This window comes from Aulonocara sp. 'chitande type north' Nkhata Bay, linkage group LG15 (assembly GCF_057382095.1).
Source record: "Aulonocara sp. 'chitande type north' Nkhata Bay isolate Kocher_YH1m ecotype deep benthic linkage group LG15, A_spYH_male_GT1.1, whole genome shotgun sequence".
NCBI lineage: Eukaryota > Metazoa > Chordata > Actinopteri > Cichliformes > Cichlidae > Aulonocara > Aulonocara sp. 'chitande type north' Nkhata Bay.
The window spans coordinates 7,671,044-7,689,506 of NC_141358.1; the positions used below are offsets into that span (position 1 = coordinate 7,671,044).

At 42.4% G+C, this 18,463-nt stretch overlaps 1 protein-coding gene and 1 long non-coding RNA gene across 2 annotated transcripts; both read left to right on the plus strand.

Moving 5' to 3' along the window:
* Positions 1-6,062: 6,062 nt before the first annotated feature.
* On the plus strand, positions 6,063-12,209 carry LOC147312421 (uncharacterized). Its single transcript, XM_086264372.1, has 2 exons — positions 6,063-6,756; positions 7,870-12,209. Exon 2 carries the CDS (start codon positions 10,579-10,581, stop codon positions 12,187-12,189), a length of 1,611 nt encoding a protein of 536 aa, XP_086120498.1. The 5' UTR covers positions 6,063-6,756; positions 7,870-10,578; the 3' UTR covers positions 12,190-12,209.
* A 2,408-nt stretch (positions 12,210-14,617) lies between these two features.
* On the plus strand, positions 14,618-18,238 carry LOC147312422 (uncharacterized). Its single transcript, XR_015125005.1, has 4 exons — positions 14,618-16,156; positions 16,327-16,634; positions 17,320-17,502; positions 17,597-18,238. It is a non-coding gene; the product is annotated as an uncharacterized LOC147312422 (long non-coding RNA).
* The last annotated feature ends 225 nt before the right edge of the window (positions 18,239-18,463 follow it).

Below are 18,463 nucleotides of genomic sequence, written 5' to 3' on the forward strand. Positions count from 1 at the left end.
GGAGGGCTATTCAATAGACTTCTTACTTTTGTGTGTCTTTTTTAAACACCCAACAAACACACAGGCCCCCCCTCCAGTGCAGCACCCACGCCAAACCCAGATGCAAAGGCTAGAGTTTGGGCCAAGTAACATATATTTCCCCGAGTTTATAAGTAAACCAGTGTGTGATGTGAGAAGCATCAACCGCATCTCCTGGTTTTAAATAATTTGTGCTGAAATCAGTCACGCTGCTATGTTCATGAAGTTAAGATAAAGAGGACATTGTGTGTTCGAATGGATAACATGTGAGAGATGGTGTGAGGCATGACTACATTTAAAGATCTTTTCCTGAAACTTACCCAAGATGCATGTCCAGAAATCGAACCAAGATGGATAGGGGTAAGGCCTTGGGGAGCAGTAATGGTTGTTCTCAGTGTGGTAATCAAACTAATCTCTGTCTTGTTCTCTTACTTGTTTTCTCTTTCTAAAGCTCTTTTAAATCAAGTTTTTCTTTTTCTTTTTTGCTTTCCTGTGTTGCTTTCCTTACATGTACCTCCATTTTTTTCCCTGAGTATGAAATCGTCAAAGGATTAGTCCCCCAGTGTTTCCAGTCTCTAGTTACCATGGGATACAGATGTGCTCAAGTTCATTACAGTGTCTCTCAGCATGTGGAATTTCATAATGAACAGACAAATTCACTGTCAAATAAAACATGAAAGCAACGTGGTATTTGCCAAGAGGATATGTATTTGTGGAGTAACTCTAATATTGAAGGCTGTACTCCGATGTGTAACAGCTTATTTAATGAAACAATTGTGCATATGCAACCATATAACTGGAAATTTGAAGACAAGGTACCAGGATTTCTGCACGGATTAAATCTTATCTGATCTTTAGCTTAGTCGCAAGTATACAATTTGTCTTTATTCACCAATTTAAGTAATAACTTGAAGTACAGGTTGGAAAAAGAAAGCGAACTCCTGAATTTTCAGAAGCTTCTTTGGCAGAAAGAAACAGCAATGAAAGTTTCATATAGCTGCTTGCAAATGAGGAGTCATTTCGAACCATTCCTCCCTGTAAAAGTGTTTCAGTTCATCAATATTTCTGTCATGCCTCAACTGAACAGCCCTCTTCAGGTTATGTTGCAGCATATTAATGAATTAAGGTCAGGACTCTGACTTGGACATACAAAAAACAGGATTTTTTTTCTTTCAACCGTTCTATTGTTGCTTTACTTGTGCTTTAAATGTGTGCTATAAATCATTGCTTTGTCTACCCAAACTCTGCGGAGCTTTTAGTCAGAGACTGCTGCGATGACATTCTCAGATTTAGAATTAATTGTTCCCTCAGTGATTACAAAGCAACCCGACTGCACTATATGCTAAACAACCTCAAACCATCATGCTTCCTCTACCATGCGCCATAGGTTTTTTTTTTCCCCTCCAAATGCCAAAATGCCAAGGAATTTCACTTTTGTCACAGTAATACACAAAACCTTGTCCCAGGTTTTGTGTGTTGTGTGGAACATCCAGGTGATTTTGTGGTATCTGCCACTAACAACGTTGTTATTAAGTGTCTTTTTTATAGTGGACACTGAATCAAAGATTTGGGCTAGTTGTAGAGATTTCTGGCAGTTATTGTGCTCTTGATGTGATCTTTGCAGGATCACAGGCATTTTTCTCCTTAGCTACACTTTCCAGTTCCTCCTGGGGATTCCCGAGTCATTCCCAAGCCATATGAGGAACACAATTGCTCTGACTTGTGGGTCTAACCCAGGTGGCCTTTTGAGGTGCCCAAACCACCTCCAAAGGGACGGGCTTATGAGGATCCTAACCAGATACATAGACTACGTCAAATGGGTCCTTTTAACACGGGTTGAGAGAACTATGAATTACCACCATATAATCTGGTAGTAAATATATTATAGGGTTACCTAGGCTACCAGAACTTGGAATGTCCCCTAGCGACTAAACAGTTCACTTCCTGTGTGGATGGAGCTTAATTTCATCTCCTGCATTGGAATGCCTGAATTCAAGTAATGTTATTAGCAAAGATATTGACTTATTTTTTTCAGCCTGCACTTTATCACTCAGTGAGATCAGCAAGACTTTAAAAGTAGAACTTTTTGTGTGTTATTAGTGAAATTGTGTTTGTCTGTAAATGTGATTTAGACAAAGATTAGGCTCATTTTACGAGTAATTAATGCAGAAATCCTGGTAATTCTAAAGGGTTCACAAACTTTTCTCTTGCAGCTGTCTCATTATATGATTGGCAGATGCACAAAAGCGAAGAAATGAAAGCAAACATTGCATTTTTTTGTGAAGGAATACTGCTTTACACGCTTCTCCTCCATGCATATCAAATATGCTTTAGCAATTGAAAAGCATAATTCAGGGTGGAGGGAAAACAGAGGAGGCACTCTTGGAGGCAACCTAGCCAATTAATTTGCTGCTCAGATCTCAAAGCCTCACTGGAGAGGTGCTAGGCTACATACCACCAGGCTAATTTGTGTAGTAGGTCTGTATTAAATATATGCATGAGGCTAATTCAGTTAGTGTCGTAGCCCTGTAGCTGTGGTGAGTGCGGCGCTAGCTCCCATTAGCGATGTTTCTGCCTCCAGTGGAAATCAACAGAAGTCGAGGCCGATTCCGCTTTTTGCATAAAGCAAACAAAATTAAATTTGCTTCGCTAAATCAAAGTGTAGTGCCAAATGTGGGACTCTCTCGCGCTCTCTCCCCCGCTGTCTCTGCCTCTGTCTGTCCGTCTGTCTGTCTCCTTTTCTCTCTGAGGGATAAATTACTCCAGAATCATAAAAGAGTAAAAAAAAAAATTATAGAGAGAGGAAAAGAGAGATTTTAGTCAAGTGGGATTCCCCCTCCCAAACAATCCCGGCATGCTTTTGCTTACTGAGATGCGTCTCCAGCGTGTTGTGAGAATTTGTCTGATTTCGGCTGTCTTGCTCTGCATGTTTCCCTGTGTGTCTCTGGTTGTACGGTGCATGCATTTAAAGGATTTGTGTGTCTCGATCAGCATGATCTCACAGGAAAATTCACATTTATTTGTCAGGAAAATTAAAGTCATGTTCAGCGTGTGATGTGAACAAAAACGGAACAGACCATCTGGGCGAGTTATGTTTATTTGTTTTTTACATTAACGTTACAAAAACCGTGTTACAAACCATATCCAAACCTCATTTTAACTTACAGTTTGTCTTTTGACCGTGAGTTAAACTTCATTTTAAACATGTTTCATGCTGAAAATTAGACGTGATGGATTCTCGAGAATGGGATTTAATCATGTGGTCGTGTGAGAATTCATTTATTTTGTGCAGTTTTTATTGTCAGATTCAGGTGCCACTATCAATATGTGTAAAAGAGTGTGACAGAGTGTGTTTGTATTAGTGTGTGTGTGTGTGTTTGTGTGTGAGGGAGACAGATAGATAAGGAATGAGAGCTCCTTGCAGTATACTGCAGAGCTAGTCAGTTAAAAAAAAGGGGGGGGGGGGGCTTGGCTGTTCCTATTGAACTTGACCTGCGGGCCAGATCAATGTATGTGTGAGTGTGTCTGTGTGTGTGAGAGAGACAATCCTGGGGTGTGTGCATGTGTGTGTGCGCAAGTGCGTGTCCACGAGCGTGAGTGCGCGCTGCCAGATCAATGTGTCTCCGTGTGCCACAGAATGAGAGAGCACACTGATTACCCAGGGGGTGGCGGGAGGGAGGTGGAGGGGGAGGAGGAGGTGGGAGGAGGATGATGATACAGAGGGGAGGAGTGGAGGGGAGTGGAAGGGTAGGAGGGGGGGTGATGAGATTGAGCAGAGGACAGAGCTGAGACCAGGATCAGGAGAGAAGCTCAGCTCATTTCATTTTCATTTTCCCTTCATTTCACTGCGAGCTGTGCCGTGTGCCGGGGCATTCCACACGGATGGGGTGCCAAAAATTTAGATCCATAGCCAGATGGCATAGATCAGTCGGGAAATAGCAGCACAATCTGAATGCGATGGGATGGGTTTGGGAGGGTCAGTGAGCCATGCTTCTTGAGTCCTCTTGCTACGCTCTTTTTCTTTTTTCCTGTGTCCGTTAAGTGCCTCTACATTAATAAACTCTCACATGATCAGAGCGATGCAGTTTATATGACGTAGACATGAAATTCAACCAGCCTCAAGGCCACTGACAAGATTTCTTTATATGTGTATTAAGATGTTTGCTGTCTGTGTGCCTTGTCTTGCTTTTAAAAAAAATGTTTTTTATAGTTAAGAGTATGAAGGACTGTGTAGCAATCCTCAGCACTGCAGGGGCTCCTCTCATCTCTGTGTACGTGCATGTGTGTGTGGTGTGTGAGTTCTGTTTGCAAACCCCTGCCCGTGTCCAATCAGCACGTAGCCTGTGTAAAGTGTATGTGTGTGTGAAAGGCAGACAGAAGAGGCTATGAGTGGAGGTACGAGGTGATCTCCTGCCTTCTCTCTGAAGAGTTATACTTCATTTTCATATTTGGATGAGAATGTACAGCTAATAAAAATCGCACAGCAGCTAAAGAACTGTTGGCATTTTCACCACTTGCGGAGAAAATTAATTCCCAGATTTTTACATTTAATTGAAAATAGTCACATAAATGCCTTTTTTACTAAACAATCAATTGTAACAGGAAGACTCTTATTTTCAGTGAAAAGTGGAGCTCTCCAGTGTCTGCGTCAGGCGTTTCAGTGCACACTGCCAGAGAATTTTAACTAAACTCAACTCTGACCCCTAAATATGCCGGCTTTTATGACTGTGTCCAATGCTGTTTTAGCTTTGACAGGCAGTGAATTGGGCAGAGTGATGGTATCAGCTTTGCTAGGGATGTGAAAGAAGCTGAATTCGAGAAAGCCTCATTTTTTTTCTGCAGGGACTGAACAAACAGGACGAAAAAGACAAAAGAAAAGTTCTATCTTACCAGCAAAAAGTTTTAGAGTACCTCTATCCCTTATGGTTTATGGGAACCCATGGTTGACCTTAAATAGTACAAATGTATCTTGCAAACAAAAGAAAAAGGAAAGAATCATCTCAAACTCATACAAAAACAACCATTTTCAGGCATTAAAAGATGAATTAACTTGTCCAGGAAAGAAATGCAAATAATTCTTAGAGATGCCCTAACTTCTTAAAACCTTCTGCTGGTGCAAGCGCTGGAACAAACTGTTACTACGTCATCTGTGCTGACCTCAATCACAAATGTGATGGTGAAGTCAGATTCCACTGTTAAGTGCAGGATTCAAATACTAGATCCTTTTTTAAAATGATTTTCATGTAAGGTTGTGCTGCTATGAATTTTTTCAACAAATGTGCATTTCAGTGTAAAGCAAGCTCTTTGTGACAGTCTTTAAAACTTCACTTTAAACAGCTTGTAGCTTCAATGAACAAAACATTTAATTAAAATCTTGGTAAAGTAAAATCGTTATGCAACTTACCAATTTCAAGTAAATGTGCTCGTTATTATTATATAGTGCTTTTCTACTCAAGCACTCAAAATTCTTTAGACAACATGCCTCATTCAGCTATTCACGCAAACACTTTTTATGCCTCATTGCTTTCTAGCTAGCATCTTGCCCAAGGATACTTTGGCATGGTGCAAAAAAACTCAGCAACCTTCCAATAAATAGACGACCCGCTTAACCTCCTTAGCTACAGCCACCCTTCTTCATTCAAGTTCTACCATACCACTACCATTACTGGGTTATTAGCCAGTAACCTTTACCAGGAATGGAAAACATAGATTAACACTGAGTGACATTACAACCCCGTGTCATCTGTGTATCTGTAAGTGATACATTGCAACACAATAACCTGCATTACATTACAGTATCTGTGTAGCTGAAGAAGAAAAGATAAACGGCATTGCTGTGTTAGCCTGTATTAATATTGCTATTTAATTAAATGTGTTAGTTCAGTTACTTAGCTTCATTTTCTTTTTCTGCAAGTTAACATTGCATTGACTCATGAAGATGTGACTGTATTTGTCTGCAAACATTTATAAAAATAATAAAATCGGATACTAGTATCAATAATTGTATCACAGGGGTGTGTTCTGAGCCCTCTGCTACACTCTTAGAAAGGATGTGTTAAAAAATGACACAAAAAATGTGTTGTTACACTATTAACACATTTTGTGTAAATTTTAACATAACATGTGTAAGAAAATGTGTAAACATTGAAAAAATGTGTAAAACGCTTAACACACTTGATGTGTTGCACAGTTTAACACATTTTGTGTGTTATTTTCAGAATCTAACAACAGGACCTAAAATTAGCAGCTCAGTAATTTGATACTAGCCCTGTGTTTAGTGAAATAAATTGTAGATTAACAATGTATTATAACTATATTAACTGAATAAATAAAATGTTTAGTTATTGTTTGTTTTCCTTAATCCTTTCCTCATTACTTTCAACAAATAAAACATTTTATAATGTAATGTGGACCAAGGTATGGTGTACTAAAATTCTGAAAGAGGATTAATTTTTTATTTCTCAATATGTATGGCATACCAATTAATGGCCATGGCTATACTATAAGCATAAGTATCCACAAAGAACAGGCTTAATTTTGACCGTAACATGTGAATACAATTGAAGCAAAAGTAGAAAATGAAATGAGTAAGAACACACATGCTTAAAATTGAAACAAATTCTGCCCAGCAACATGACATACCGGCGGCGGCGGGAAGGGGGCGCTATCTTTCGCGCCAATGAGACAAAGGAGACAAAGATGGAGGTTACGTCGCCTAGTATGTTGTCAGACCTTACAGTAAGTATCATTTACCAGTTTATCTTAATGTACTGAAAATATGCCGGGTTTCTGGAAGAATGTGAATTTATATAAAATATAGGAGTTTAGAGTTTAAGTTAATTACTGCTTAACTATACCTAGCTAACCTTAATGTAACAGTCTTGCTAACATATCCTACTCTTAATTTTATTATTAGTTCTTGGATTTCGTGCCATACTCCATTAGAGTTAATGTGTTTTGGTAGTATTTTTATGTATTACTTTATTCATGTATTTATCTATTTACTTTATTTATGTATTAGAGTATTCAGAAATTGCTCTTAGAACCAGTGTGGTAGTTGGCTAGCGGCTCCGACAGGCATTATGTTGTCTATGAGCAACGCCAGAGTCAGCACCTAACCGTAGCAGTGTTGAGTAAAATGACAATATTGTCGTTAGCTCTGAATATAGCAAATGTAGTTATCACCGCGACCATTCGTTTACTAGCAGAGAATAGGAATAAAGACTGAGTAACTTTAACATGAAATATACCTCATATTGACAGAGATAATTATTTTTTCAAGCAGTTAAAGCAGTTTTTGCATCTAGTATGATTAACTAAAGTATGTGCACATTCTTTTTTAAGGCTTATTGCTGGAAACATGCTCTGATATAGTTTCTTTTTTATGCAGAACTTCTGAGGAAGTAATAGTCAGTGTTATTTAAAAAACCAAACAACAGCAACTTGACCATGCAAATTATCTTACTTATTTAGCCATGTGTTTCATTTTTTCAGCACACATATGACAACTTAGAATCTGTCAAAGTCCTTGTAACCACTTTTATAGATGAGAAAGAAATTTGTAAAAAAAAAAAAATAAAATTCTTATTGTCAGCAGTGCCACAGACATCAGACATCACTATTAGTCAGGATCAGATTTATTCACCAAGTAGCAACTAGAAGATAAAATCAATTTATTTATTATTCAGAATTTCTTTTAGTCATTGCGTTATAATCACGTAGTTAAGAAACCGCCTTCTTCTGCTGCAGCTTTTTGAGTAAACTCGTGCTTTTATGCTCTGTGGAAATTTGCTGTCATGACTTTGAAGATTATTGCAGAGAGGTAAAGTGTCTGGTGTTGCCTTTACACAGTCTACCATTACCACAGAAGAACAAAGTCAACCCCTGAAGTCACTCAGGAAAGCCCCACAGATTCTTAAGGAGTATGAAACCTGTCGGTGCCATCGAGGAGGCTCCTTGTGAAGACTTGCATTGGGGATTTGGTGGAGAGGTGTGGTTAGTAAGTATCGCACTTTACTGTACTTTGTTAAAATTTTGCAATGAATGTTTTCCTTTAAAAATGTTGAAGTGCACAGAAGTAAAAAAGTTTACCTTTGTGTAACCCACATAAAAAGAGCTGCATCTATAACTAAGCCGAAATTTTAAATTCCAATTGGGAGCGTGCCCGTGAAGGCATCGCGACGCGTCATGGCACGTGGCTGCACATGCCTGTTGTGACCAATCACATTCGCGAGGCACCGATATATGCCTTCCGGGTTGTCGTCTCGAAAAGACGCGGGGGAGAGGCGTTAGCGGATGGAAGCAACAGTATTTTGATACCGCCGTGGGTAGATGCGTGGGGCTCGTATGTGACATCGCACGTAGTGAATGTGCAGGCTAGTGGTGCCCTGGAGAGACCACAGCGACACCACTACTTTGGATGGCGAGCTAGGCCCAACGAGCCAGAACCCCAGCTACAACTTCCTGCGGTCTGGTAGGAGGCTGCTGCGGCCTACACTCTCCCCTCTTGGTTTAGTCCCCTAAATCTCACTTCTGAGATTTCAGTTTTGGAATCTTAGTGCTGATCATCCTACTTCAAATTTCAACCTGTCTAGACTGTCATACGCGTTGGACTTATATCACTCATGAAATAAACTTTATGGACATTGTTGCCAGAGGTTGGACGAGGTTCCTGCACTGCCGTGCAGCGGATATTTTACAAGCTTGAATTGTTTTATTTTTTCCTTGTCTGCAGATTTTGTAAATATTGGTGTTTGGTAGTTGCACTTTGTTTTCACTATAAATAACATTTGTAATCACAATATCTGTGGTTGTACGTTTATTGTACTTTACTCACCTCCTAGAGCCGAATCTGATATCTTCTGAATTAGCCCAACTATTCATAACCAACTTAAATTATTTTAGCTTATGTACTTGCTACATAAGACAAATTAGTGGCGAGCCAGCCAGGAGGTTGTGTCAAGTATAATATTGTTGTGTACATTCAGTCTCACTATCTCACCATATTACTATGAACATGGACTTGTTGGAGTCATTAGGTGTTAAAATACCAAACGCGGTGTTGGTCAGTGGCGTTCCCGCATATGTGGTTGAGGAGGTTGAAGATTTTCTTCTCCAGTATGGTGCTATTGAACGCTCCGTGCCAATAAACTCACCCGGCTCTGAGTTTAATAATATGCTCGTTGTTGAGTTTAAAACGGGGTCTGCTTTTGATTTATTGGGTCCGATTCTGCCGTATACATTTAAGCCCTTAAATAATGAATATCATATAAAAAGCTTGTCTAAAATCTATGCGGCTACTGTCGGGTGCACAAAGACTAAGACTTATTTAGCTGACTTAAAACAAGTAGCAAAACTGTCTGGTCAGGATTTTGCTGAAGTTCTCCAAGAACTAATGACCCAAATAAATGGAGCTGTTTCAGAACTGCGCCCAGGAAAACCAGAAGGGCTCAAGCAGGAATGCACTGCCGCATCTGAACACAAAATGGCTGCCACTCCGGATCGACAAACCCACAACATGGCTAGCCCTGTCACTTCTTCAGCTGCCCTACATCCTACAACAACAGAAGGACATTCTATCAGTATGTCTGCGGCTGAGTTGAATCCACCTGAAGTACAGAGGTATGTTGTGGAGCATATAGTAAAGAGCGAAGATGTAAACATACGCTCATCCCATAAGCTGCGCATGTTTTCTGGGAGACTACCACACCCACAGCATGAGGTGGACTATGATACATGGCGCTCTGGAGTGGATCTCATCTTAAAGGATCCAGCCATTTCAGAACTGCGAAGATCCAGACACATCCTTGATAGTCTTTTACCACCTGCAGCGGACATAATCAAGCACCTTAACCCCGACCTACCAGCAGAGACTTATATTCAACATCTTGATTCTGCTTATGGAATTGTACAGGACGGGGAAGAACTTTATGCGAAGTTCATGGACACGCTGCAGAACTCGGGTGAGAAGCCATCCGGCTACCTACAGCGACTTCAGGTGGCCCTGAGTTTAGCTGTTAAGCGGGGAGGGGTCAAGCAGGGTGAAGTGAACAGGCACCTGCTCAGCCAATTCTGTAGGGGATGTTGGGATAGTAACCTTATCTCTGAGCTCCAGCTGAAGCAGAGAAAATCCAACCCACCCTCTTTTGCAGAACTGTTACTCCTATTAAGAACTGAAGAAGACAGAGAAGCTAGCAAAACTCTGAGGATGAAGCAACATTTGGGAACACCAAGACACAGAGTTGCAGCTCAAGCTCAGTTCGCAGTAGAAGAAGAAAAGGGGGTCTGTGCTGCGTTGTCCACTCTCACCCAGCAGATGGCGGAGATACAAAAGCAACTTGCCGCCTTAACTGCCTCCCAGTCTCACCAGTCCTGTACTCCTGTTCCAAAGCAGCACCCGAAGCAAAGAACGGATACACAGGGGAATATATCATCTAACCCCAAGCCTGGGTTCTGTTTCAGGTGTGGGGAAGATGGACACATTAGACCACAGTGTGAGAACAGACCCAATCCCGCATTGGTCAATGCAAAACGCAAACAGTTCAGTGAAAAGAAACCAAAATGGCAGAAGCGGAATTCATCAACTGGACATTTAAACTAGATACAGTTTCTGTAATGGGACGTACAGGAACTGTGCAGGACCCACATTGTCCCGCAAAGGAGGAAATTGTTCACTGTGTAGACCTACACACTTGTCCGAAGGCAACTACAATGTTACCTCATGGGTTAGTTGGGTCAAGATGCACAACAGAGGTGACCCTAGCAGGCCATCCACAGAAATGCCTGCTTGATACAGGATCACAGGTTACTACAATACCTGTATCCTTTTACAACAATCATCTTCATGACCAACAAATTCAACCACTCCATGATCTTCTCCAGGTGGAAGGTGCTGCGGGTCAAACCATTCCATATCTTGGATACATTGAGGTTTCCGTCAAGTTCCCCAGAGATTTTGTTGGTGAAGAATATGAAGTAACAACATTGGCTCTAGTTGTTCCGGACGTACACCCTGACGTCCCCGCTACTGTGCTAATTGGGATGAACACCCTGGAACCCCTGTATGAACAGCATCTTAACCAGCATCCGAGCTATCAGCCTAGCACTCATGGGTACAGAGCGGTGTTGAAAACACTACAGCTGTCACACAAGCAGAAGGAGAATGGCAGCATTGGGAATGTGAGGCTACTAAGCAAAGCTCCAGTGCGTGTTCCGGCCGGCCGCACTATTGTCATCCAGGGCTCTGCCAAAGTTTCCACCCCGTTGTTTAGCCAGAGTGTTCTCCTACAGCATCCTGCTTCCACCTTACCTGGGGGGTTGTGTGTCAGCAGTTGTCTCATCAACTTCCCAGCTCTTTCTCCATACAAGGTTCCTGTGGTTATTACAAATGAGTTGGAGCAAGATACCTTCATTCCACCTCACAGTGTCATTGCGGATTTGGAAACCTACCACTGCATCTTGTCTGAACATCGCGTGACCCATCTTCCAGTCAGGAACACTACCACCAGCCTGAACTTTGATTTTGGTGATTCTCCACTGTCACCTGAATGGAGGATGCGAGTCATAGGCAAGCTGAATGACATCTCGGAGGTCTTTTCGCATCATGACTTGGATTTTGGATGTACATCAGCTGTCAAACATCATATTCCACTCCATGACAATACACCATTCAAGCAACGTGCCCGGCCAATCCATCCACAAGATTTCGAAGCTGTCCGCCGTCACCTGCGTGAGCTCCTGGAAGCCGGCATTATAAGGGAATCATCGTCTCCTTTTGCTTCGCCTATCGTGGTGGTCAGAAAGAAGAACGGTGAGGTCCGGCTGTGCATAGACTACCGGAAACTAAACCTTCAAACCATCAAGGATGCATACCCCTTACCTAATTTGGAGGAATCCTTTTCAGCACTCACTGGTTCTAAGTGGTTTTCAGTGCTCGACCTGAAGTCCGGTTACTACCAGATCCAGATGGAGGAGGAAGACAAGGCAAAGACTGCTTTTGTGACTCCTCTTGGGTTCTGGGAGTTTAACCAAATGCCTCAAGGTGTTACCAACGCCCCAAGCACCTTTCAGCGCTTGATGGAGCGATGCATGGGGGACCTTCACCTAAAGGAAGTGCTCGTTTTCCTGGATGATTTAATCATCTATTCGGACACTCTTGAGGAACCCGAATGAAGGCTGCTGAGAGTCCTGAACCGGTTGAAGGAATATGGGCTGAAACTGGCACCGGAGAAATGTCGATTCTTCCAAAAGTCTGTAAAGTACTTGGGTCATATTGTCTCTGAGGAAGGAGTTCAAACAGATCCTGAGAAGATAGAGACCATCAAGACATGGCCGGTTCCCCAGACTCTGAAACAATTAAGATCTTTTCTGGGTTTCGCTGGTTATTACCGCCGGTTTATAAAAGACTATTCCGTCATTGCCAAACCTCTCAATGACCTGACTCGTGGATATTCTCCAGTTCAAAGATCAAAGACTCTGAAAGCTCACAAGATACCCACCTACAGGCCAAACCAACCCTTCGGGGAGAGGTGGGATACCAAATGTCAAGTTGCATTTGAAACCTTGATTGAGAAGCTTACAACTGCTCCGGTTCTTGGGTTTGCAGACCCGTCTCGTTCATACATTCTGCACACCGATGCGAGTGTGACCGGACTTGGAGCAGTGTTGTATCAAGAGCAAGAGGAGAAACTCCGGGTCATAGCTTATGCTAGCCGCGGATTGTCGCAGAGTGAGAGCCGTTATGCAGCCCACAAGCTGGAATTCCTCGCCCTTAAGTGGAGTGTGACCGAGAAATTCCAAGATTACCTGTACGGGGCAGATTTTACAGTGGTGACGGACAGTAATCCACTGACCTACGTTTTGACAACAGCTAAACTGGACGCTACTGGACACCGTTGGTTGGCTGCATTGTCAACGTACTCCTTTAAACTTCTGTACAGAGCTGGCAAACAGAATTGTGACGCTGATGCGCTTTCGCGGCGACCTTACTCCTGCTCCAGTGATGAAGTTTCTAATGACCATGAACTCATTCGTCAGTTCATTTCTCAACACACAGCTGATTCTGATGTCCTTCCAGAAGAGACTGTGAGAGCAATCTGCCAAAGTCATTTGGTCAGAGCCACACGGCCGGGTGACTGCGGTGAGGTTGGCTTCACACTTGTCGAGTCTTTGTCAGTTCAAATGGATACCATCCCTGACAGTTACTGTTCCGAGGACTGTCATCGGCTGCCTGTCGTTCCTACTCTTAACATCAAAGAGAAACAACACTCAGATCCCTGCATTCGAGAGCTTATTCACCAGCTTGAGACGGGGGAGAGGGTTCCACCAACAGCTAGAGCTGAGCTCCCTGAACTTCCGTTCCTGCTCAGAGAATGGTCCAGGTTGGAGCTGGTGGATGGAGTCCTGTACAGGAGGAGACGGGACAATGGAGACCTTTCATACCAGCTTGTCCTTCCAGAGGAGTTGCGACCATCAGTCCTGAAAAGCCTCCATGAGGATATGGGCCATATGGGGATTGAACGTACACTTGACCTTGTCCGTACGAGATTCTACTGGCCTAAAATGGCAAAGGATGTTGAGCAGAAGATTAAGACTTGTGGCCGCTGTGTGCGCCGAAAAGCCCTGCCGGAAAAAGCTGCTCCACTTGTCAGCATAAAAACATCTCGACCCCTTGAGCTTTTGTGTATGGATTTTCTTGCTCTTGAGCCTGACACTAGTGGCACTCGTGATATCTTAGTCCTGACTGACCATTTCACTAAATTCGCTGTTGCCATTCCAACACCCAATCAAAAGGCAAGAACTGTGGCGAAGTGTTTATGGGAGAATTATATCATTTATTATGGCATTCCTGAGCGAATTCATACCGACCAAGGGCAAGATTTTGAGTCAAGACTAGTAAAAGAATTGTGTGAGTTTGCAGGCATTCAGAAGAGCCGTACAACCCCTTACCATCCGAGGGGAAATCCAGTGGAGCGATTTAACAGGACGTTGCTGGCAATGTTGGGGACCTTGGAGACAAAACAAAAAACAAGGTGGAAAGAGCATGTGAAACCGCTGGTTCACGCCTATAATTGTACCAGGAACGAGGTTACAGGGTTTACTCCTTACGAACTCATGTTCGGTAGAACACCTCGTCTACCTGTGGACCTGGCGTTCAATCTGCCACTGCGGGAATCCCAGCAAAAGAGTCACTCACAGTACATTAAGTCACTCAAATCGAGATTGGAGGAAAGTTTCAGTATTGCCTCCAGTAACGCTACAAAGGCTGCCGACCGAAATAAGAAACGCTTTGACAATCGTGTGATACCATCAGCATTGGAACCAGGTGATCGTGTGCTTGTGAGGAATGTCCGCCTTCGAGGGAAGCATAAACTTTCAGATAAATGGGAGGAAGAAGTTTATGTGGTTGTCCATCGGGCTGGGGACCTCCCGGTCTACAAGGTAAAACCTGAGAACAGCGATGGACCTATGCGGACCCTTCACCGCGACCTCCTCCTTCCATGCGGCCTCCTCACGGGCAGTGAGGTTAACTTGGAATCACCAGAGCAATCGCTTCCGCACAGACCAAGAACTCGGCGGCAGAACCCGGATTTAAATTCCCTCACAGAACCTCTGGTTGAGGATGAGGACACAGGAAGCTTGGTTTCATTGTATGTTAATCCTCCAACGTTGCACTTCACTGTGGAAAAACAGAATCAATTTCCAGATTCATCTGACAGTGGGAGCCTAGGACCACTGATTTTGGATCCTTCAGTTGAAGTGGAAGTGCAAGGAGAACCAGCCTCTGTGTCCAGTGTTCTTCCTCCAGCAGTGGAGTCTGGTGGTGAGCAATCTGACTCTGATGTGGAAGACATCCTACTTGAACTTGGTGAAAGTCACCCTGACAACAGAAATGGCTTACCTGAAAATTTACTTGGAAATGGAGACATACTTGTCGACATTCCTGTCGTTGCTGTTGAAGATTCTCCTGCAGAGTCTAGTGTTATTGAGCAGGACACTGACATAGGTGACGGGCTAAGACGTTCACAACGACAAAGAGCACCACCTGACCGACTTCACTATTTCACTCGTGGCAATCCTCTGATTTCCGTTGTTCAAACGATGTTGCATAGTCTTTCCGATGCATTGGGCCATAATGCTAGCCGTCCTTCGTCTGTTCACGTTGTCTAGCGTTTAACATGCGACGGGACGTGCATGGGTTAAGGCGGGGAGGATGTAACCCACATAAAAAGAGCTGCATCTATAACTAAGCCGAAATTTTAAATTCCAATTGGGAGCGTGCCCGTGAAGGCATCGCGACGCGTCATGGCACGTGGCTGCACATGCCTGTTGTGACCAATCACATTCGCGAGGCACCGATATATGCCTTCCGGGTTGTCGTCTCGAAAAGACGCGGGGGAGAGGCGTTAGCGGATGGAAGCAACAGTATTTTGATACCGCCGTGGGTAGATGCGTGGGGCTCGTATGTGACATCGCACGTAGTGAATGTGCAGGCTAGTGGTGCCCTGGAGAGACCACAGCGACACCACTACTTTGGATGGCGAGCTAGGCCCAACGAGCCAGAACCCCAGCTACAACTTCCTGCGGTCTGGTAGGAGGCTGCTGCGGCCTACACTCTCCCCTCTTGGTTTAGTCCCCTAAATCTCACTTCTGAGATTTCAGTTTTGGAATCTTAGTGCTGATCATCCTACTTCAAATTTCAACCTGTCTAGACTGTCATACGCGTTGGACTTATATCACTCATGAAATAAACTTTATGGACATTGTTGCCAGAGGTTGGACGAGGTTCCTGCACTGCCGTGCAGCGGATATTTTACAAGCTTGAATTGTTTTATTTTTTCCTTGTCTGCAGATTTTGTAAATATTGGTGTTTGGTAGTTGCACTTTGTTTTCACTATAAATAACATTTGTAATCACAATATCTGTGGTTGTACGTTTATTGTACTTTACTCACCTCCTAGAGCCGAATCTGATATCTTCTGAATTAGCCCAACTATTCATAACCAACTTAAATTATTTTAGCTTATGTACTTGCTACATTTGTTTTCCAGTTACCCTCTTAGTGCAGAGAAGCTAACTGTAGCAAAAAGCATCCTCACCACTTTTCCACCCTTAAGTGGCAGGACAGGGGGAAGGATTTGTAAGTAAATTTAGCATTTTAATAATGTAAATTCCACTACATACTGAAAATTGCACTTGTTCCCACTTACTGTGTATCGTTTAACCTTTATCTAATTATTTATTAGAGCTTTTTTTCTCAGTTAAAATTGCTCAGCTGTTACCCATATACCTCTGTCCTTTCTTCCTCAGGAGCATTATTATGATCCAGTCTCTCATTGTGGATTCCTAGAGACTAAACTGCGCAACCTTAGACGGAATCTCGACCAGGGGCAGAGACATTATAAGAAGCGAAAAGTGACAGATGACTGTGGTGAAGACAAGAAGCTCAGGCGAGAGGATGGGAATACCAGCAGCACAGATGAGTGGGTCACCCAAGTTATTGCGGCCCTCAGCTGAGAACCTTCCAATTATCATGTCAGGCATGGAGGAAACATACACCAGTCTCAGAGCCTGGAATATTCGGAGAGTACCCACGGTTTTTGGACATGCCAAGTCTGGTAAGTTGCTTGGTTCTCTGGTAATGGTTTATGTACTCCTTCTCCACTCAGTTGTGTTTTGCATACAAAGTATGTAACAGGAGTCGATACATTTGGAGGTATGTTTATGAGCTCCTAGTGAATATTTTGAAAGTTTTATAACTTCAGAGTTTGATCATTACTCCCTGCGCACTGATTACAATGAGCATCACTTTTCACATGGTCCAAAATCTTAGTCGTACCACCAAATGACTATCTAATAGTAGGGACATCAAATGACAATGCAGAAAGTGCTGCTCGTGGAAGTGAAAACCCTACAAAAAAATCACCTAAATCTGTATGAAACTCTGCTTTCAGCAGCACTATTTTCAACAAAAAAGCTCTACAGGACAAACCGCAGATAGACAACATAAGAAATTGTCTGCTAGAAAGTTGAACATCAGCTAAAAAGTCCTAATTTTTTCTCAGGGTCTGATGGGACCCAAATCATAGCTAAAATTAAGGAATAATGGACTTGTATTCAAATACCACTCCAAGTAAATTGTTGTTTCACTGTGTAGGTAAGCTTGATGTGGAATGGGTAACAGAAATGTGATACTGTAAAGTTTGATTTTAGCCATACAGCTACCAAATGGACAGAATGTACTTTTGATTTAATGTATTTAATGCTTCATTTTAAACTTAAACACTTCTTTTATTTCCGTAGGCTGGACTTGGAGTTTGGCAATTTTACAGGAGGAAAGGTGGATCTCTTTTTGCGAAAATGGGAAGCCAGTATCATTCCGAAGCTCAAATCAGTAGCTGCCCTGGAAACAAGAACCCCCCCGCCATGTGTTAACACACCTACTCCCACCAGTTGGTGCCAGTCGTTGCAGCCTTTTTTGCACTGGTATGTATTCAGTAAAGTTCTCACGGTATTTACCTGAGGAAAGCATTTGTCTACACCTCACTGAATACTATCTTTATCTTCCCCCATCTCCAAGCCTGGAACAAGTATTGCATCGCTTTGCAGTGATCCTGAAGCATCATCCACAACACACCAACCCCAGCTGATATGCATCGGTGATCTAAAGAGGGCAACCAGGCAGTACATCATTGTTGCTAAGAATGACAGAGTAACCATTTCTCTGAATGATGGCCTGACGTGTGCTGTGGATAAGCTTTTCAAACTGTACTGGGTATGTAACTTGTCCTATCCAGCACCACTTGGCTCCGTCTTCACCTTCTTTGATTTTGTCTATGACCTGCCGCTGTCCACCCAAAGGAAAACCAAAGTACTGGAGCTGATTGCACAGATTAAAGTATGCAAGTAAAATGTTCACCTGTCCAAAATGTAGAGAGTCTCTGTTCACAGAGGTGAGAAACCTCATTTGGCATCTTTGTCAAATACACTGCTTATCAGGACTGACCATTTTTATGCCTATGCAGTGGAAAGGTCAGACAATATGAACTGATTGGCTGAAATTTTTGATTTTTGTATTTAAACCCAAGGTACAAAATTGTATAACCTGGATGCTATATTCGCCAAAATGTATGTTTTTCTGTTTGCATACAACTGCACATTTGTTAAATGTTGACAATTTGTTGAAGATGACAATTGTTACCTTTAAAAATTTTAATTCATGTATTGTCTGGATTATATCAGAACATTATATATATATATTGAAAAAATTGAAAAATTGAAAAAAGGGCAATCATATATATGATTGCCCTTTTTTCAATTTTTTTTGACATTTTAATGATCTAGAGAGATAGAAAGCTAGTCAGATATGAATTTTGTTTGATTTTGTAAAGTAAAAATTGTGATATAGCTTTGGCTAAAATTGAATTTAAAACATTTTAATTGAAAA

Coding starts and splice junctions, on each gene's coding strand:
- LOC147312421 (XM_086264372.1), top strand. CDS start 10,579: ATGGCAGAAGCGGAATTCATCAACTGGACATTTAAACTAGATACAGTT.